This window comes from Mauremys reevesii, linkage group 1 (genome assembly GCF_016161935.1).
Source record: "Mauremys reevesii isolate NIE-2019 linkage group 1, ASM1616193v1, whole genome shotgun sequence".
Taxonomy (NCBI): Eukaryota; Metazoa; Chordata; order Testudines; family Geoemydidae; genus Mauremys; species Mauremys reevesii.
In genome coordinates, this window is record NC_052623.1 from 62,041,227 (window position 1) to 62,063,368 (window position 22,142).

At 44.4% G+C, this 22,142-nt stretch overlaps 1 protein-coding gene across 1 annotated transcript in view; it reads right to left on the reverse strand.

Annotated features, from left to right (window-relative positions):
- The window catches only part of LOC120403759 (histone-lysine N-methyltransferase SETDB2-like), an 88,208-nt gene extending 67,307 nt beyond the window's left edge, over nucleotides 1-20,901 (reverse strand). Inside the window, exons 1-7 of the mRNA XM_039535404.1 lie at nucleotides 20,793-20,901; nucleotides 20,601-20,678; nucleotides 17,955-18,077; nucleotides 5,690-5,755; nucleotides 3,147-3,237; nucleotides 1,899-2,462; nucleotides 1,010-1,129 (exon numbers count right to left, since the gene is read on the reverse strand). Coding sequence (XP_039391338.1) covers nucleotides 1,010-1,129; nucleotides 1,899-2,462; nucleotides 3,147-3,237; nucleotides 5,690-5,755; nucleotides 17,955-18,077; nucleotides 20,601-20,678; nucleotides 20,793-20,811 — 1,061 coding nt within the window. The 5' untranslated portion in view covers nucleotides 20,812-20,901. The remainder of the gene's footprint in view (nucleotides 1-1,009; nucleotides 1,130-1,898; nucleotides 2,463-3,146; nucleotides 3,238-5,689; nucleotides 5,756-17,954; nucleotides 18,078-20,600; nucleotides 20,679-20,792) is intronic.
- Between the last annotated feature and the right edge of the window lie 1,241 nt (nucleotides 20,902-22,142).

Here is a 22,142-nt window from a genome sequence, read left to right on the forward strand (position 1 = left end):
TGACAAGTGATTTAATGAAGCTCCCCCTTTTACCCTTGGAACATATTTAAAAGTGTAAAAGAGCAATCAATCAACCTGGATGTATTTTGTCATGGATGACAGGGACTCTTGGATTTTTCTGACTTTTAAAACATCCCCAGCTTGTGACATTTTGGGGTGGAGATGATTGTCAAAACGTTGGAACAAGTTCAGTGAGGGGCTTTCATTCCATAAGGAGTCATGCAAGAGCCAGCTGTGATCTGGCAGCTCCCAGGTTCAATGCCATGTTACCACAGTACTTGCACTATGGGTATGCCTACTCTGCAATTAAAAACCTGCAGGTAGCCCATGCCATCTGCCTCAGGCTCGCAGGACTCAGGCTAAGAGGCTGTCTAACTGTACATGCTTGAGTTGGAGCCTAGGCTCTAAGCCCCTAGAACGTGGGCAGGTCTTAGAGCCCAGGCTCCAGCTTGAATGTCTACACTGCAATTAAACAGCCCCTTAGCCCGAGTCAGCTGGCACAAGCCAGCCACAGGTGTCTAACTGCAGTTGTAGACATACCCTAAGTGGACAGAGCACTGGACTGGAACCCAAGAGACCTGGGCTCTATTCCTAGCACTGACACTGGCCTGCTGGTGATGTTGAACAAATCACTTCACCTGTCTGTACCTCAGCTTCTCTGTCTGTAAGGAGACTGTGATCTTTCTAAAATGCTTTGAGATCTACCGTGCTAGTCTTGCAAGCTGAACTAAGTATAAAAAAATAGTTCCTGTAATACAAAACCCATGCTGTGGCTTTCAAAACAAAAGTACTTTCCCCATTTCACCATGATCATTCAATACAATCACTATAACACCCCCCCCATCCTCCCCATGATGCTCGCTAACCAAAAGCTGTTTAAGCGTGGCCTGAATCATAGAATATAAGGGTTGGAAGGGATCTCAGGAGGTCGTCTGGTCCAACCCCCTGCTCAAAGCTATACTATAACTGTATGTGGATAAAATACCAGTGTAAACTCTAGGTGTCTTACCCACTGGGGACAGGTCCATCCAGTCTTTTATACCTGTAACCACAAGATGCTCTGTTACTTGGTGAGGCAGAATTTTCACTGCAGCCTTTTGCAGTCAGCTGTAGGCATGCACATTTTGACCTAGAAGAGCAACAGTAAAATGTCATGTGAAAATAAGGATGCGATTAAAGGGACAAAGCTAACTTTAAATCTGGTCAATTTGAAACCTATGTTTTTCTAAGTACTTTCAGCCCCCCCCAAACCACCACCATTTTTTTCGGTCTACAATCACATTTTCCCATGTTAAGAATTTTTCTTTTGCCTGTGTCCTGTAGAAGGCCCAAACAACAACGGAGGAGGCTGGGGACTAACTACACCGGGGGACACAGCGAAACTGACTACACAAAATACTATCTAATACACAAAATAAACAAACGGAACAAAATCTGTACTATGATGGCATCCGTGCCTGCCACTGCTTCACCATCTCCCTCCCCGCACCAGAAAATGACTAGAGTTCACAACGCAGATTGGGGAGCGACAGAAGAGAATACTGACTCTGTCACTATTATCTTACACTCTTATAGCCGCAAAAGTTCGTTGTGAACAACGCCTGGCCTGGCTCTGGCCCCACTCCCTACATAACCAGAGAGTCTCAACTCCTGTGGAAAAAGAGCCTGCAAGTGGATGAGAAGAGCATGCAATGGATCTGCTCCTCCCCACTCTTCTGCACATACAGCAGAGCTAAAGCTTTTAATTTGGACCATCAAATGCTTTTGTTACCCTGTGTGTTATTAGGCAAAGTGACTATATTACTAAATGCACACAGTAAATTTGACAGTCTCCCTTCATGTTATTCAGGCCACCTGTACGACTTGGCTTTAGATAGAGGTCAACTTTTTCTACTTACCTATCTGTGCAGCCATCTGTACAGTCACATGAGTCAAGAAACATGCTGGAGAAGTTGTTCAGATAGTACCCACGTGGCCACGAGGCCTTCCTGTATTTAAAATAAGGTAATCTTGCGCTGTCAACTTCATTACAGAAGGAAATGGGCACAGACTCAGCTCCATTGCTGATATCAAAATCAAATACAAGTGCTTCTCGGTTCAGAGTGTTTCTGCCCAGCTGTACGTATGTGTTGAAAGAAAAGTGATCGACAAATAAGAAGTTGCACTCTGTTTCAGACAGGTAACTCTGCACATCTTGAAAGTTTCTCAGACTCCTCCCACAGGGGGCCTTATAATTCACATCAAGTGACTTTGAAAGCAAGTCTGCTTTTGCATGTCGTCTCTGGAAATGACACAGGATTGGTATTTTAAGAGGGTTTTCCCCCTTGTATGAGTTCAGTGGTCTGTTGGCAAGACATACATTAGAGCAGTCATGATTCTGGTAACATAGCTTTAAAGGTAACTCCCTTGTTTCACTACATACGTCTTCATTCCCTGAGTGTGATTTTTCTTTCGCCTCCATTCTGTTAGAATCACAAAAAAATAAATAATAATTTGAACCGTGCCTTGTGTTACCAATCAAAGATTCAGTTTTTAATTGTTCAAACTTTTTCAGTCGGGGGAGAAAATAACTCTTGGTCCCAATCATGAAGTCCTCGGTTTCAACGGATCATTATTTGTATTAAGCTAGTGCCATGAGGTTTCAATGGCAATCATGGCCTCTTTGCTGGGCACCGTATGAGCCATCTGTTACAGCGTGCTTCTGTCCCAAAAAACTTACACTTTAAATAGACAAGATGAAGGAAATATTATACACCCCACTTTACCGAACAGCAGCTGAACCATACAGAGTTTAAGTGACTTGCCCAAGGTCCTGCACAGTCTGTGGCAGAGCTGGGAACTGAACTCAAATCTCCTGAGTCCCCGACCAGTACCGTAATTATCCACGGCTTTAACTGCACACCTTCATACACAGCGAAACTGTATCACTCTATCCCTTCTCTAGCTACTGGCAAACATGCACCCTTTTGTTGTAACTTGGAGGACATTCAAGTCTTCCACACAGGTCAGGTTGAGGCTTGGACCATAAGCACGATTCAAACTTGTGTTTAAACAGTTAATTTTATAGCGTTAGTGCCGAAGTCTCTTGTGCAAGACAAAAGAACTGGCTATAGTAAACTGAAATGAAATGTAACCTGAATACTCACAAAAGAGAACCTGTTGTATTTTCATTTGATACAGAAGGCTGTAACCTAGGTTTGCTTCTCTCCATCCCATCTTCAGTAGTCACATTGTTTACTTTAAAAATTAAAATACAGAGACTTCAGCAATCCACATTACATTTTTACAATTAATGTGGTGACTTGTAAGTTTATCAGATACCAAAATACATTAAAGACACTTCACTTTTGTGAATTACACTAGCCAAAAAGAAAGAAAAAGAGTGTGCGCTAATGAAACAGTTTAATAAAAACAAACTACAATGGAGAACTTAGATAAACCTTACTAAAGAGAGAATCTCCAGTGGAATAGATTTCAGTGTGCCACCTACGGGACTTCGATAAATTTGCAGAGAAATGGGCTACCACCTCCCATTACCCCCCCCACCCCAAAAGATCAGAATATTGAACTGCATCTGCCCTAAATCTTCTAAGTTTGATCAAGCTGCAACCCTGGAAGTTCATATAGATACTATACGCAAAAAATATACATACACAGAGTGACAGTAGAGATATTGGTTTATTAAAAAAACTGACATAAAATATAACCCAGAGTTTGCATAGTTTGAGCCACATTGTGAACTGACTCACATATTATGCAATCCCATGGTAGTGTGTAGAGTTTTATGGGGTGCAAATGAGGACACAGTTTGGCCCTTTATTTTTATGTTGGGAGACTGATTGCCTCATCTCAGTAACTGCTTTACTGAAATACTCTACGGAGCATTTATTCACATACACAAACTTCTGGATTTATCATCGCCTCTACACCACATGATGCAATACTATATTTTAAACAGAATTAACTAATGACAGATGAAAAGTATAATGAAATAAAACATCAAATTTAAAGGGCTCTTACTAAAGTTTTACTCAAAGGCAAAAAATAATATGTAGTAATTTTAAACCTTGCACACCTGCATCGCCCTCAATTAATACAATAATTTACACCCTACGAACCTGCGACATTGATATTGTCAGCACTGGGAATAGGATTGGTTAACTAATGCTTCCTCTTCTAAGGCAAATCACTACATTTTTCTTGAGGCTTTACAGAAATAGTAAAGTATGGGGCAGAGGGTGGGGTGAGGAAGAAGTCTGATATTTATAATTTCTGTTTGACAAATGGTGGGTTTTGACAGGTTGCAGACAGGAAGAGAGAATATTCATCACTTCTACAGTGGTTTAGATTCACCAGTTTGTGAACCGACATTCCCCCCAGATCATTAGACTAAAGAGAATTCACATTTTGTACCTAAACCAGGTGAACAACATTCTTTTAATTTAGGTGCTAATACAAGACTGAGGCTACGTCTACACTAGCATTTTTGTCGGTAAAATTTTGTTGGTAAGAGGAGTGTTTTTTTTCACACCCCTGACCGACAAGTTTCACTGACAAAAGCGCCAATGTGGACAGCACTATGTTGGCATTGGACGCTCTCCCACTGACACAGTTATCGCTGCTCCTTGTGGATAGTTTAATTATGCTGATGGGAGAACGGCTACACCGGAGACTTTACAGTGGCTGTGCTGCTGTAAGGTCTGTCGTGTAGACAGAGCCTGAGATTTGATACATTTTAACATTCTGATCCTGCAACCCTCACTTAACATCAATGGGAAACTCGAGCAACTAGGACAGCGGTTCTCAAACTGTGGGTTGGGACCCCAAAGTGGGTCGTGACCCTGTTTTAATGACATCGCCAGAGCTGGCGTTAGACTTGCTGGGGTGTGGGGCTGAAGCCAAAAGTCCGAGCCTCACCGCCCAGAGCTGGAGCCGAAGCCTGAGGGTTTCAGCCCTGGGTGGTGGTGCTCAGATTACAGCCCCCACCCAGGGCTGAAGCCCTCAAGTTTCGGCTTCATCCTCCCACTCCCGGGGGGTCGGGGCTCAGGCTTCAGCTTTGGCCCCCCTGCCCAGGGCAGAGGGGCTTGATCTTCGGTTCCCCTTCCCAGGGTCATGTAGTAAATTTTGTGTCAGAAGGGGGTCGTGGTGCAATGAAGTTTGAGAAACCCTGAAGTAGGATCAGGCCATGAATGAGCTGCTTGTCAGTGCATTAATGTCTGCAGCAAGCTTTTCCTCTTCCTCTTCTGCTCTTTTAGGAATTACTAATGTGATAAGCCAAAAAAATGTAGTCATTTCCATTATGAATTCCCTGACCCATTTCCAAAACCCTTTGTTTACTTCCAAAAGAAATAAGCTACTCACATCTATGCCCACATTTTATGGCTTGACAAGGAAATACATCAAGAGCTCAACCTTTCTTCTCTCCCTAATTGCTATACCAGAAAACATGATGCTTCTAATTTAAAGTATCACATCTCCACTTGAAGGGAACTATACATACCTACATACAGTTGTGAAAACCAAGGAAAAGAAAACACAGTAGGCTTGATTAGACTAACACTACAGTTGGTCTACATGCAATAGTAGTTGATTTTTCAGGCTTATTTTATTCAACTTTATGCTTCTGCTGATTAAATCAAGATAAAATATTGGAGAGTGTAGAATAAATGGAGTTAAGTTGCACACATACCATTTGTCAATGCTAAGAGATCGCTTCCATCAGCTTTATCCACCAGTATCAAAGCTTGGAAGCATTCTGTTTACAAAACAAAAAACAAAACAAAACAGACATATTGTTTCTAAATAACAATGTGTAATTAAAAGGAATGATTGACAAATAACAGGAAATTCAGAGCATAAGCCTCCCACAGTAACTTCTATCCCTGCTACACTAGAATCTAAGCACTGCAACACATCCCCTGATAGAGGCCTACATTTGCTACAATAATGTTACAGCTGGTCCTGATGGTTGTAACTCAGAACTGAGAATTCCCTGGACTTGGGAGAATTTGTGGAGGTTTTTTTTTCTGATGGGCATTTCAGAAGTCTCCATTCCCATAACACATTTTAATATAGTTTAATGTCTTTACACCCTCTCTCCTAGCTAACTATCTTCTTGCTGAGAAGGGCTGGATGCTGTTTCTGCCAAAGCCAATTAACGCCATTTTCAAATTAGCTAGAATGTTTATTAAAGAGCAAGGACAATGCAAGGAAGTAAGAGAGAAAGTCAGTCTCAAACTCCAGTTTGCAATATAGTAACTTATTGTACTACCACAACACCAGCAGTTAAATGGCAGTAAAAGCTTGCACTGATATTTCATGGTGATAACATAACAGGGACTTTATAGATCAGCAGCATGAGAATTTTTATTGCAATAGGAGTTTAAGTTTACTTGTACAACACTGTGTTGCTGTAATGTTGCATAATACCGACACCGAGGGCTTGTAGACATGAAAGTTGTACCACTTTAGCGATCCTAGTATCATTTAAGCAGAACAGTCCTCCTAGCGTGGAACGCAGTTATACCAGTATAAAGGCGCTTTCTGTTAGTATAGCTGTTCTCATAGAAGGGGAATAAGCTATACTAGTAGTATAAATGCCACCTACACTAGGAGTTGTACTGATATAACTATTTTGGTAAAAAATGTACTGTCCTAACCAAAATGTTAAACCCGTACAAACACTGTGTGTAGACCAGGCCTAAGAAAGCTCTGAAGACTTGCACCGAAATTAGTTTCACCTCTTAATGCCATCAAAGCGATCTCGTAATGGGCTCCCCAAGTTCTTCCATTCTAAAGTTTTTCCTACTGAAATCTAAAGTTAAAATGGAGTCTCCATAGTTAAAGACTCTCAGGAGATCATAATTACAATGTGAACCCATTCAATTAACTGGGGAATTCAGCTTCTAGTGCAAAACATGCTAAAGAGAAATGAATACACAAGGCTCCAGAGTTATTTCTCATGTATAAACATCTCAGCTCCGTATACATAAAAAGCCATGCTGAGGATTAGTTGTTGGCAAATTACATTAATAAAAGCAGAAAAACAGGTTTTCAAGTGAGCTTGTCACAACACATATTAATCAAACTAAGCACCCTTTGGAGGCAGCAAGGAATTTTTTTGGTGATCATGCCTCCCTTCCCATTTACTCGTTCAGGCCTGGATTTAGGTCTGGGGCTCCCAACCTAACGGGGATGCTTTTGCATGCAGACTCAAGTACTGGACCGTGTACATGCTCATGCATGCTCCCCACAGCACGCCGAATGTCCACATTATGCTGTGCTGGACATGGGTGTAATGCAGTGTAAATGTATACACCTACGTCCACACTGCTGCTGCTGTTAGGCGACGTTAGCGCTACCAATTCAGGGATGGTGTCCCAGGGTTCTGTGCAGACAGGGAAACGCTCTAGGAACCAGTTTGCTGTGTGTTGTTGATACCTTCTCCCACACAGTTGCCAATGGCAGTTCCTGATCATGTCACTCCTCAGTGTTATTCCTGATGAGTTAGGTGGAAGACTTGGAACAACGGAATGGTGATCTGGTTCTGCTCCTGCTCCTTATTGCGAAACAAACATTTATGCAGTGGAGTAGGTGATCGGTGAAATGCTCAATGGAATTTGAGCAGAACTTTGATATGTTGAAGGTGACTGACCCTGAAGGTCAATGACAATTCATTCAGCTCACATGATACTGATATGGTAAATGCCGGTATTGCCACTGTATGCTCTTGGATGGACAGTAGCTTCTGGTGAAGAAGAACCGGCAAAGTGTGGTAGGATCACATCATTTCAGAAAGCAGAGATGGCCAGCAGTGGCTTCAGAACTTCCCAGTGAGGAAACAGACCTTCATGGAGCCATCTGAGGAGCATGCACCAAACCTCCAGCGCCAGAACACTTGATTCAGGGAAGCCATTCTAGTGTAGAAGAGGGTGACTATTATCCTGTGGAAGCTGGCAACCCCAGATAGCTCCAGCCCCAGCCCCAGCTCCACTGCAGCAGGTGCCAGCCCCGGGCTCACCACCCATCCCTCACCCCTGGCCCTTGCTGACTCCCTACCCACCTCCCCATCCAGGGCTTAATCTGTCCCCTAGCTTGCAGTGGCTGAGTATATTTGCTGTGAAAAGTTATATTTGTACATTTGTTAATATCACTTTTCTCTGCCTCCTAGCAAGCTAAAATGTCTGCTTCTGTGAAAAGTGATATTGACAAATGTACAGCAGCAGACTTACCGGCTAGCAAGTTAAAAAAAGGCAACCTAAAAAGCAAAGGAAACAAACAACAAAAGATAAGAACATGCAAAGCACCTTATTTGTGTTTCTATTCTGTGTAGGTCCAGTAAAGAACAGAGACAACTGTACGTTATTTTTATTGAGTTTGCAAAAAAAACTTTATAAATAAATTACAATGATTTGGACATGGATATGTGCATATTTATTTGTTTTTCCTAAAGTTAATTAAGTATTTTAGGAAAAATTGTCAGAGCGACCACCTGCAAGAATTGGTGGCCACACTCTGAGGCCACCAAAATATTTGTTGTGAGAACCCCATTTTAGCCACTCATTACTGTGACATTGCACACATTAATGATAATTGTAACAGGGCACCTCCACCTCACCTTAGGGTTGGGTCTGTGCTGTGCTATGGCCAAGTTGTAATGCAGTCATTGTAAAATGTTTTTGTCTTCACTAGAAGCAGCAAAGAATCCTGTGGCACCTTATAGACTAACAGATGTTTTGCAGCATGAGCTTTCGTGGGTGAATACCCACTTCTTCGGATGCAAGCAGTCATCACTAGTCACACTTGTTTACAAATTTCTGTTATCAAGAGCACTCAATCTCTGTTAATGACCCTATCAACATTTGCAAGGCCTGGGGGGAGGAGTGGAATATGCAGCCATTCTCTTCTTTTAATTATTTGCTGTTAGTGGTGCTAATGACTGCAACTGGTCAAGGTTTTGGGGGCAAAGGGAGGGGCCATTTATGGACAGGATAGTGGCAGATGCTGTCATTGCTGTAAGTTACTGGAATTTTGATTTCTGCATGTGAACTAAGCCATACAGATGTTTATCTAGAGTTCTACTGTGTTGTTAAACCAATAGTGCTTTCTGTAAGTGAGTGTTATGTACTACACTTTCCCCATCCCTCCTAACTATCCGTGGGACATTTCTGAACCTGGGTAGGTCGTGTGGTTTGGGACAGACAGAAAAGTATTTGTAATATCATGGCAACAGAGAGTAATATGTCATTCAATTTCATGTGCTGTGAATTGTGGGGCCCAATCCCGAACCTGAAAACATCTTCTGTTGATTATATTTAAGAGAGAGGGGCCACATGCAAGCCGAGGAAACGATAACAGTTACTAAAAGTACTATGTGGAACATGTAATTAAAATATTTTTAAAAAGAAAAGTCAGCTAACGATCTTTAAAACATTAAAGGAATGAATTTGTGAGCACTGACTAAACTTTGCAATCTTTGCACCTTTCTCCTTGCTTTCCTCCCAACAAGAGGGAATGATGGGAAAATCTCTCTTGGGGAAGACAGGAGAGGTCTCCTGCATGGGCTTTGGGGTGGCACTTGGTGGGGCTCTAGGACTCCCATAGGCTCACCGTCCAGGAGGAGAACAAGAGGTCTCCCTAAAAAGGGTTTTGAGTGAGGAGGAGGTCCCAGGAGTCCTGCAGGCTCTCTACCCAATCACTCAGGGGGGGTCCTTAAAAGAGGATCCTCCAGCTTCAGCCAGAGGAAGAGGTGGTGGCGATAGCTGGAGGTTCAGTGGCTCCAGCAGCAGGCAGACCCTGAACTCATTTGGCCACCAGTTCAAAGAGCCTCTCCATTAGGGAATGCTCCCATTCCCTATGAAGTGCCTCCAGTTTCAGGAACTGGCTCATCAATATCTCTTCCTGCTGAAGAGCCCAATCCTCCTGTGCTCTGAGGAATTTAAACTGTTCCTGGTTCCTCCTGTCCATCTCTATGAGTAGCTCTTTCCCTGGTCCGTCCCTGTCTGCCTCTACCATCTCTGGGTTACTGCTCCTACACTCCTGGTGGAATGGCTTACCTCATGGGAGCGAAAGGTCCTGCCAAGTAGAAGAAAAGGGCAGCATTATAAATTGTTTCTTCTTTTGGAAGAAGCCAAGAAATCCCACCCCATGACACAACTTTGCTGTAAAAGGCTACAATTTTGATACTTTTCAGGGTTTCAGAAATGCAACTGCTAGACTATTCAGGATTGTCAGACGATTTTTGCAGCCCATGAGGAAGGAACAGAGGCTAACAATGCTAAGAAAAATGTACTGTTTTAAATACAAAATGTTCACAGTGGCTCAAGGGGCTGGAGGGATGAGGAGGGGGCAGTTCCTTGCAGGGGCTATGTTATCAGTTTGCAATTTCTTCTTTAAAGGATGGCTAACATCTGGAGAACACAGCAGTTTTCAAGGTACCAAAATTGAAAACAGAAGTGGCTTTCCAGTCCTCTGGAGGAGATCGGGCAACCAGTGCCATCGAGATCTTTCTGCTACTGATCCTCCCTCTACATAATGGAGGGAGTTGGTCAGCTATGAAGGTGGACCAAGCAGATTTGCACTGCCATTGAACCTCAAGACCCAGCTGGAGTTGCACCAGAAATTTGCTGAAATACGCTTCCAGGACTGGGAAGCAATTCACCTGGGAACTGACACTATTCTCAGGTCGTGTACAGGATTTCTGTGCAGACAGGCAAACCACAAACATCCCCCACCTGCCTCAGCCTCACCAGATAATCCTGCCCTGTGTCTGTCAGGAACCAGGGCCTGCAGCAGAGCCAGTCTCCAGGCAACCTAATGAACACAGCTGGCCTGTAGTTAGGCTGCTTGATTGGCTACATGGCCTGATTGGTTGGAAAAGTCAGCAGACTGGTTCTTAAGCAGCATCAGTTTGGCAGCTGCTAAAAGCATTCGCCCACAGCTGTGATAGTTCCTATGCCTACTTGTTTCCAGCCCTGATACTGCCTTGGATCCAGCCTCGCGTCACTCCAAATAACCAGGTCCTGACCCTCAGTCCCGATTCCTGACCTCGGGCTTCTGGCTCCAGCTCGGACTCTGGGCTCAAGTCTGTGACCACCAACTCCTGCTCTAACCACTAGGCGTGACCACCCATGCCCCCGCCACTGACAGTTTCAGCAGCCCCAGCACAAACACTAAGGGAACAAGAGCTGATATGATGAGCATGGATTCTACAAACGCCAATCTCTCTCCAACACACAGTAGGAGCCCTACAGACCTTTCAGGCCAAGGCTGTCACCCTCCAGGTGCAGAATGTAGTCCTGCAAGCCCAAGCTGCACCACTGTCAGTCCCCAACTCAAACAAGCCCAAGCTCCGACTTCTGCTACACTCACAGTTGTATCCCACTGACCAAGCCTGAGTGGGACTGATTGTTAGCCTGGTAACTGGGGAGGCCCTGCCTTGGGCATCTCTACTGCTGGAAAAAAATCAAGCTTGCTTCTGGGACAATTTAAGGACTTCATTCAAGATATGGCAGTGATCTTCACTGACCCAAATTCCAAGCATGCGGCCAAAACTGTGCTTCAAGTGCTGCGAGAGGGGTGCTGGCCAGTTGCTATATATATACAGCAGAGTTCTAGAACTGGGTAGTAGACCTCAAGTGGAAGAAGGCCACCCAGTGCTATCACTTCTCAGCCTAAATGACAATATTAATGTCGTATTATCGTCTCTGGCTTGGCCTAAAGGATGAACTGGCATATGTAGACTCCCCCTCTGGCCTGGATACCTTAGTCAACCTATGCATCAACATCAACAACTGCCTGATTGAATACTACTAAGAAGAAAGGTGGTCCTCCTGGCTCCCACCAGTCCTGCCCCGTCCTCCCCATCACTGGTCCTCTCTCCACTGCCCGAACCCATGCAAGTCAATCAGGCCTGGCTATAGAATTGATGCCAGGCCTCAGGCCTATACTGCCCACTTTGCATCAAGCTGTCCTGTCAGGGTCCAATCTACACCTTGGTTGAGAAACACCAAATCTCAACCTTGACAGGAGGCTCCAGGCTGCCTTTCCCCTCTCCCAGCAGCCTACACCAACTTTCATCCCCCAGTACCCTGGGGATGGCCAATCCAACTCCCTCTCCAGCACCCCGAGATGCCTGGTATCAACCAAGAGGCACTGGTGGACTTGGGTGCCTCACAGACTTGGAGTTCACCTGACCACACAGTATCCTCACCCAGTACAAAGACCTGAGTTAGTGGAGTCCACAGACAGGTCACCCCTTCCATCCGAACCAATCACCCACCAGACAGCTCCCTTAGAGGTAACTACCCTTTGAGGCCACCAAGAAATTCTCCAGTTTGCACAGATTTGTGCACCACGTTCATCAGCTGTCCTTGACATCCCGTCTCATCACCCACAACCCTCGCATCCACTGGCAGTCAGGCACAGTACGCTTTGATTTTCCATCTTGACGACAAACTTGTTTCACGAGAGACGATCAGGGACCAGCAACCCTTTGTGGCTCACTTGGTCATCCAAGGAATTCAGAGATACAAAGGGAGGATTCAAAAGCAACCCTGGCAACCCCCACCACCTTCCAAATGACTCCACGGATTCCTGTTAATTATCCACACTCTGCCAACAAGTTTGACAAAAAGAAATCTGACATCTTACCCCTCCCTTGGAGTCACGACTGCCCCATCGACCTCCAGCTGGGAGCAGAGTATCCGTTCATGTGCAATTACGTGCTCTCCAAACCCAAACTACTGGTACTCTGGGCCTATCTTGAGGAAAACCTGCAGAAGAGGTTCATTTGTATCTCCACATCCCCGGAGCTTCTCTATGGCAAAGAAAGATGACTCCCTCCAGCCTTGTGTGCACTGCTGAGCTCTGAACAAAATTACAGTCTGAAACCAGTATCCCTTTACCACTTATTAACAAGCTGCTCAAAAGACTCTGCTTCACCAAGGGGTCTTACAAAGTTGGACCTCTGTGGAACTTAGAACTTGGTGAGGATCCTGGAAGGAGACAAATGGAAGAGTGCCTTCTGTATCAGGGATGGCTACTTGGAATATTTGGTCATACCCTTGGGTAATGCAAAGCCCTGTGACCTTCCACCATTTCATACACGACATATTTACAGACTGCTGGACCAATTTATTGTCAATTACTTGAACAACATCCTCATTTTCTCTGAAAGTCAGGACCTCCACAATCATCATGCACACACTGTCTTAGAGAGATTCTGCCAAAACCACCTCTTTATGAAGCTCGAGAAATGTGAGTTCGATAAGGACACAGTGGAATTCTTGGAATATATCATCTAACCATGGACCCACAGATGGGGCAGCAATATCTGACCGGGCTGTGCCCAAGGATATATGCAGGATCCAGTGATCCCTGGGGTTCGCCAATTTTGACAGGCCATCTATTAAAGGATTCTCTAGCCTGGCTGCCCCTATAAGAGTGCTCCTACAAGTAGCAGCCTGGTTCGCCTGGTCCACGGAGGCTCAGTAGGCTTTTGATCGACAGAAGAAGGCATTCACCTCAGTACCAATCATGATTCACCCAGATCTCACTAAATCATTTAGGACTGAGGCCGACACCACAGTTGCAGTATTAACTCAACATGCAGGCCCCCACAATCTACTCTATCCCTGTGCCTTTTACTCTCAGAAACTAATGCTGTTAGAAAAAAATTACCATCTTTGGGACACGGAGCTAATGGCTATTAAGGCAGCTTTCAAGGAGTGGCACCACCTCTAGAAGGAGCCCGATTCCTATGGATCACAAAAACCTGGAGTATCTATGGACTGCTAGACACCTTAACCAACACCAAATCCACTGGTCCCTCTTTTTCCACTCACTTCAACTTTGCTGTGACCTATCGCCCACGGAAGAGAAAAGGGAAGGCTGTTGTGCTATCCCGTAAAGATGAATCTCTCAAACGTGGTGAAGAGCCCTCTGCCACCATGCTCAAGGTGTCCAACTTCGTTAATGGAACAATCGACAACAGTCCAACGTCCTCCATCCGCTCCCTTCTTTTTGATGACCTGTTCATAATCCAGATCCGCCAGGCTCTGAACAACGTGGATACGCGACTCAACTCAGGGATCAGACTACAGAATAACCTCCTTTGTTGCCAGGGTTGTATCTGTGTTCCAGAGGAACAACCTAGGCTTCAGTTAAATAATAAAAATAGGAGATATACCAATCTCCTAGAACTGGAAGGGACCTTGAAAGGTCATCGAGTCCAGCCCCCTGCCTTCACTAGCAGGACCAAGTACTGAGTTTTACCCAGATCCCCTAAGTGGCCCCCTCAAGGATTGAACTCACAACCCTGGGTTTAGCAGGCCAATGCTCAAACCACTGAACTATCCCACTGTGCCATGATTCCCTGAGGGAGGGTGAATTTTGGCCAGTTCAAGACCTGGAATCTGGTCTTGAGGAGCTTCTGGTGGCCAGGCCTACAAGATTACATCAAGGACTACCTAAAGTCCTGCGATCTCTGTGCCCATACCAAAAATCCACAATCAAACCCCCAAGGGCCTCCTCCAGCCTCTTCCCTTACCTCTACAGCCATGGTCTACATATATCAATGGATTTCATTGCAGAACTGCCACGCTCCTAGGACACTCAGCAATCCTGGTTGTCGTCAACCTCCTAACTAAGATGGGATGCTTCATCAGCCCTTCCTGGAAGATGGCTTCCGCTATCATGGGTTACTGACGGGCACTGTATTGGGCTGGGGCCCCCACTTCATTTCCTGATTCTGGTGGGAATTTCTCAGACTCTTTGGCATCAAGCCCATCACATCCTCTGCCTATCACTCACAGACTAATGGGCAGAGAGTCAATCAAATCCTGGAGCAATATCTTTGCTGCTTTTGAGTTGCTACCAGAATGTCTGGCTTTCCCTGCTATGCTGTGCCGACTCTGCATATAACAATGCAGTCCACACCTCAATCCAAAGTAGCCCACTTTGCAAACTATGGCTTTCACCCTCAGCTCCCCAGTACCAGCCACTGCAGATTTAGCTTCCCACCTACATCAGGTGCACCAGGAGCTCAAGGAATACTTGCAGTCTCTCCAAAGAAGTCTATAAACATCATGCACACCAAGACTACCAGGCTGCCCCCCAATCTGGCCACAGGCGCCCATGTGTGGCTCTCTGCCCAGAATCTTAAATTGACCTGCCCATCCACCAAACTAAACTACCAATACCTGGGCCCCTTCAAGATTATAGAACAGGTAAAGCCAGTGGCTTTCAGGTTACAGCATCCCAAGTCCTTGAGATCAATCCCGTCTTTCGTATCTCACTTTTAAAGCCCTGCACTGACGACCCATACCCAAATCGCTTCAACAGGGCAGTGCCACACATAACAGTTTGCGGACGGGAGGAGTGCTTGATTCATAAAATCCTCAACTCTTGGCGAGTTGGGGAAAGGCTCCAGTACCTGGTGGACTGGGAATGCTACTGTCTGGAGGAGCCACCCTGGGAACTGGTAGAGAACATCCACACTCCACACCTATTGCAAGAGTTCCATCAGAAGTTCCCCAAGAAACCAGGCCCCAAGGAGGCACCCCGAGGTGGGAGTCAGGGGATACTGTCAGGAAGCAGGGCCTGCAGAAGAGCCAGTCTCTGGATAACCTAATGAGCCCAGCGGGCCTGTAGTAGGCTACCTGATTGGCTACATCACCTGACTGGTGGGAAGAGTCAGCAGACTGGCTTTTAAGCCCAGAAGCAACAGCTCAATGGCTGCTCAAAGTATTCACCCACAGTTGCAACAGCTCCTGTGCATACCTGTTCCCAGCCTGCTCCTGCCTTGATCCAGCCCTGCTTCAGCCTTCGATGCAGCCTTCGCTCACTCCAAGAAACCTGGTTCTTACTCTCAGGAATCGGAGCTGACCTTGGCTCTGACTTCTGACTACAAACTCCTGCTCTAACCACTAGGAATGACTGCCAATGTTGAAGTTAGTGGCAATGCCTGCCTAACAATGATGAAATGGACATGGGGGAAAAAAAAAGAGCTACACCGCAACTTTGTTTCTCTGTGGTTTCAGGTAACCACCACAAGCTCTCCACTGCAAAGGAACACCGCACCATGTTTATCCCAACACCAGACTTGATTCTTCTTCCCTGCATTTCCCCTGGCTTGTGCACCACGGCTCAATGCAGGGAGAGGCCAGACACCAGGAACGTGGGTGGTAAAAATGTTGTAATCTTCCATGGGAAAAAGGACTCCTGTGAGTAACTGACAGCTGTCGCTAACTTCACATAAACAACTATATGTTTTCTACAACTGTCCCATCCCCAACCGGGAGTTTTCTAACTTGCCCCTCCTTTCCCCTGCACTTGGTGACTCTGGGACTATTGCTGTCAGACTGCTGGCCGAGAAATGCACAATGATTTTTCATTAATAATCTGTTTGTAAGACACCTCTTTAGCTAAATGCATAATAGTTGTTGATTGGAAATCAATAAAATCATTGACTTATAGCAGTGTCTTTCTTGGGGAGGGGCCATTTTGGGCTGGAGCAGAGCAGGGGCTGCATGGAGGTTGGTGGAATTGAAGGACTCTGGTAAGAAGACGGGGTGTTTGTACAGCATTGCAGTTCAAACTCAGAGACACAGCAATGCATGGCATATTATCCAGGGAGGAAAAGTCAGTGCACAAGTATTGCAAAATGCCCTGAATTTTAAAATCAGGAGTACAGCACCAGAGCAAGAGGGGATATTGGCGAGGCGGGTGTGTATGGGAGTCCACTATAACTTACCAGCCTTCAGTTCTGGTTCTTGCCACAGCTTGGGGTCCTCCTCAGTTTCACCAGAGGAGAGGCGTTTCTTAACCAGCTCCTCTAGGTAGTGGTGGAGAATCACATACTCCTTGTCCTCTGGGTCTTCCAGACATCCTCTACAGTCCCTGCTGCCTCCTCACCATGACCCGCATTGGCCTCCTGTTGGACACTGAGGCGGGGGGCTTGAGGAAGGGAGCATGAGCCACTTCAGGCTTTGTACTGGGAGTCCTCGACAGCACCCCATTCTGACCATCATGGAAGGGGCATGTACGACGAGCCTTCCCAGAGCTACTGTTGGAGTCTTTTGCTTTTCTGTCCAGGACCCTCAAGTGCTTGATGTGTTCCCAGTATGAGGACAGAGTCCCCTGAACACCAGCCTCCGTGAAATTTCTCGGTACAGATATTTGTTTCTGACACTCCAGGCAAGTAGTACTCTGAGCACACGTTGATTGGCACATGCATGTGGCTGGTGAGTCAGGCGGCTGCTCTTGGAGCAGGATTCACATTCACCTATATTGAGCTAAAGAGCGCAGGGGGAAGTTGTTTGATGTAGTCAGTGCAGCTTGTTACTACTGGTGAAGACGGAGGAGGGGAGAAGGGGGGAGGACAGAGACGACACAGAGACCTTTATAGATTCGGTAAGGAGGGTGAGGCAGAAACAAGTTCAGTGCATTGCGGGAATGGGGCTGGAGGACTAGTGAAACTTGAGACCTGATACATGCCCCTTTATGCCTGTCAACACTGCAAATTGGCCTGGGTGTGGGGTCATACACGTACTTGCCCACACTCCTCCGGCATGTCAGTTTACACGCCCTCTACTCACCTTCAGACATGTGCTTCTGGAGTTTAGGTGTGGACAGTAAGGGGGTTATGGACATGCATTGACGTATACAGTCGCTAGTGCAGATGTACCCATAGACTGCAAGTTCTCTGGGGCAGGGTCTGTCTTTTTTTGTTCCATGTTTGTACAGCATCTAGCACAGTGGGGTCCTGGTCCACAGACTGGGGTTCCTGGGTGCTATGATAATATGAATAATAAGTAATACTACCGCCATCCTTGGGCACAATTTTTTTTTCTTTTTAACTTACAGTTAAGGTCTGGCAAGTTATCAAACAGCTTCAGATAAGGTGGCCCAAGATTTGATTATAGTCATGCATAACTATTATAAGGGTTTCAAACCTTCATTTGTTGCAGTTCCATCCTTGATCTTTTGTTTCAGAGACAGCAATACATTTTGCACCCGCTCAAATATGAAGTCCACTCTTTCATCTTCCATTTGCCTCCAAAACATCTGTGCGTCACCTGAAATGCACATTTCGGTTTACAACAAGAGCATACAATTTCTAGTGCCCAGATTTTAAAAAGCAGTTAGGTGCCTAAACATGCAGATAGGGACACAGTGAGATTTTCAAAGGCTCCTTTTAAAAATCCCACCAAACCTCTTTACATTTTAGCCACCTAAATACTTTTAAAAATCTGGCTCTAAATATAAACTGAAAATGAAAGTATAATCTAGTGATGTGCTTGAGGGGCTTCCTGGAGACTCAGAGGCATAGGTGCTGACTTTTGGTTTTGCAGACCGGCTCCCCTCTCCCTCCCCTGGGGCCTCACCCCTGCTCCGCTCCCTCCCCTGAGCACCTCCTTAACAAGGCAGTGTTGGGGGCCAGAGAGGAGTGAATGGCGAGGCAGCTCCTGCTCAACACCGGATGGACGGGAGTCGGGACAGCCCGAAGGCTGCTACAGCAGCAGCCTCAGCCAGTCTCATGGGTGCTGAGCAACCTCTATTTTTTCCTCTGTGGGTGCTTGAGCCCCTGAGCACCTGCAGAGTCAGCACCTATGCTCAGAAGTATCCCTTGTTAAAATTCCAGTACCATCAAACAGGAAGGAAGTTTAGAATCTTCTTCCTCTTTCTGGGTACTGTTATTACTGCTAGAGATGAATTATCACTGAGGCTCATAAAAATAATTAAGAAGAACAAAATTTTTAGCTGACTGGACTGCATCACACAATAGTATTTTTACAAAGCTTTTACACGTTTTTCACATCCCCACAAGTTGATAACTGTGCTATCCTAAGAATATATTCAGTATATTTACCAGAAAAAAAACTGTACACATTTTCAGGCAAGTGCAGCTTAACACGTTTGTTTGCCAACTGGTGTTAGTTTTATTAACTTATATCACACCCAGAAGCATACCTTCCTCCTTGGGTGTGGTCATAAAAAGCTATTTTTTTTAAATGGAAAAACCAATTAATAAGAGTTCCTGGCCTCACACTCCTCCTCTCTCTTGCAAAGCACAAGTCCGCAGTCTACAATCTAAATGGGGAAGCCTTTTGTGGGAACGCCTAGTGCTGCCAATATTTTAACTGGAAAGGTCTCTAATAAAAAGTGTATTGCTTCAATGTGTCACAAAAATCAGTCAGGACAAGGAAATGTATTAGTAGTATTAAGATGCTCCTTTGCCTATGAAAGAATCCAGAAAGAACTAGATCTGTTTTATCACTTAACTAATTTCTAAATAACTTTATCATATTTAGAGAGGAATCTTTATGTTCTTGTCTCAGACTGCTAATTTGGATGGGTAAATATCTTCAGACATAAAATGGCTATGCATATTATCTTCTATCTAAGAAGTCACAGGATAACATGTTTGGGTACTTGCAAGGTTATGAATAAATATTTCCACAGCTGGTATAGTTTCCTTAGGCAGGATGGTTTCTGTTTACCAAATATGGCAACTGTTGAGTAATGTAAAGGAAGCTGGTTTCTGGAGGGGGAAGGGGAACACAAAGCTCTCTTATGAGTGCAAGATCAGCAACCGTATGGGTGGCAGCAATGGGCTCACCTTGAATATTAAGAGGCAAGATTTGGAGAGTGCTTTTTTCCATTAAGCTGATTGGATGGGGAGGGCACTTGTCATCTGCCAATACCTTCTCCCTAACCCTTGTATTCACAGAGATAGCTAACACAAGGAAGACCAATGTCCACCCTTGAAAACACACAAACTGGTCAGGTCAGATTCCCACGTCAGAGCCCCAACAGCCAACGAATCCTGAGAGACATCCCTACACTACTAGAAGTGCTTTTATTCCTTGAGGGATTTTTGTTTAAAAAAAAAAACTGGAAAAAAAGGTTATTTTAAAAAAAAGTTATGTTAAGTATTAGCAAATTCAATAGCAGGTTTCACCACAACAAGATAACAACCCTATACTGTTGCTTCCATGATTTCTCTCTTTTCAGCTTTTTCAACAATTGTTATGGCTAGATACTAATGATGAACTAGATAACTCAAAGGATTGGAAATGGTACACAGAGCCTTTCATCTATGGGTCAGCAGTTCAAATCCAACCCAGGATCAGTGAGTAAAAATTACTGTTATTACAGTTAGTGCTTTTTCTCTTCAAAACACTTCACATATTTTACCTATTGTGCTAACATCCCAGGACAATACGTTTGGTATAATTATTTGGAAAAAATCATGGTTGCTTGATGCCCCTATGTGAAACAAGTTCACAGTCTCAATCCAATTCTCAGTGGACAGGTGTCCACATTACTAATGTCACCTCACATTTGGCACCTTTCTTGGCAGTCCCAGCAGAGAGGCCAAAGACTGAATGGCCATGGATAATAATTCTCTTAGCTCTCAAGGTAGTCTTTCTCTAGCTGAGGATGGGGAACTTGCACTGCAGATGCCTGTTATATTTACCCTGTGGTAGACATTATTTCAGCCTTCAGGTTGTCATTCCCACCATAATTTCCACAAGCACTAATTTATCACCACGTCCCCTCTGCCCCCCATAATGAAAAAAAATAGATGACATCACCTTCACCTCTCTTGCCACTGACATTGCTAAGGGTCTCCACATCCAGGCATTCAGAGGTGACAGGCACAGTATAAACAGCTAGATAAAAAGATTAGAGAGAGATTATATGCTGGCAGCTTCTTACCAAGTTTCTCCAAACAGCTTTTTCATTCAGTAGACATTTGAGAGAGCACTGCCTGAAAACATACTTACAGAGGAAAAAGAAAACCATCCCACTGTCAAGGCTACACGTTAGGATGCGGCCTTGGCAAGCTGCCACTAAAAACAGCAAGTTGAAATGGAGTCTGTGAGGTTATATTCATTTTTAACACAAGAATCATCTCCTACCAGCCCAAAAGTGACCAAGTGTTGCAAGACCAGCAATATTTTCTGTAGTAGTCAGCGAGGCATGTCCATTTTCTGCTTCCTTTTAGTGTATGACCCTCTTTTTTTCAGTTAAAGTTGCCAAATGCCAATTGCATTGAAAGTAAACTTCTTCAGAAACAGTGGCAGACCTATAGACTTTGGAAAAAAACCCTGAATTCTGCCCCAAGGAGATGCACGTCAAAGTAAAGTACTTCTGCTTGAGTAACAGGTTGTAGGCACACATAAGATGGCACTCTTTCTCCATAGGAAGGATATAGTATTTCTGGCAAGTGCTATTGTGGACACAGAGAGTGCTGAATAATCTAAAGAATACAAGGTGTGTGCTACAAATATAGAACCAGAAGTGCCAGAGAAAAGTAAATTGCTTCCAGTCCACTATGATATATACATTCTTAAAAAAAAAAAATCAGCACAAATTCAGTGGGTTTAGTCAAACTGTGTTATGTTAGCAGCTTTAATCACTCTAATTTAGTTAGGTTGGGGTCTCGTTTTCAAATGAAGCCTGGCCAATCCTACCCTGTTTAGTTACAAAAAATTCCCTCAAAAGATCTGCCTAATGATTATAAAAAATACTTTATTTTTAATAAACTTACTTTTTTCTTCTTCCATTCTTTGAAGTCGTTGAATGCATGTATGTTATGCTTCAAAAAACAATTAGAACCTTAATTGCACTAAATCGAGGCTAGAATAGAACATTATGAACTTGCTGTCCTAGAACTGCATTCCCCAATTTATTACATTGCTCTTGGGGGAAGTGCCAGATTCCATGCTGAATTAGGGGCACAATTAAATTTCCAACAACAACCAATATTTAAGAAACATGAAACGAATCTTCAGTTGCCAGCAACTCTTTATTGTTACAATGTGATCTCTCCAAAATCCTTAGTACTTCTTTTGGTCTCATAAAACCACTTTTCATTCTTCTTTGGGCCAAGAAAATTCCATTCCTCTGTAAATTAAAGAAAAAAAAAGTTTGAAGTAATTTACAGTGATTGTTTTCAAGATCAGGCATTGCTTTCCACCACAGACAGACCAGAAATATGAAAGTAATATGAGTAAACTTCTGCTAAAATTGAACAGTTTTACAATTTACTTAAAAGCGATATTATCAAAGATCCACCTCCTTCTTCCTTTTGTACTGGCAACCAAGGAAAGAGAGTGAGGACAGAAGGGCAA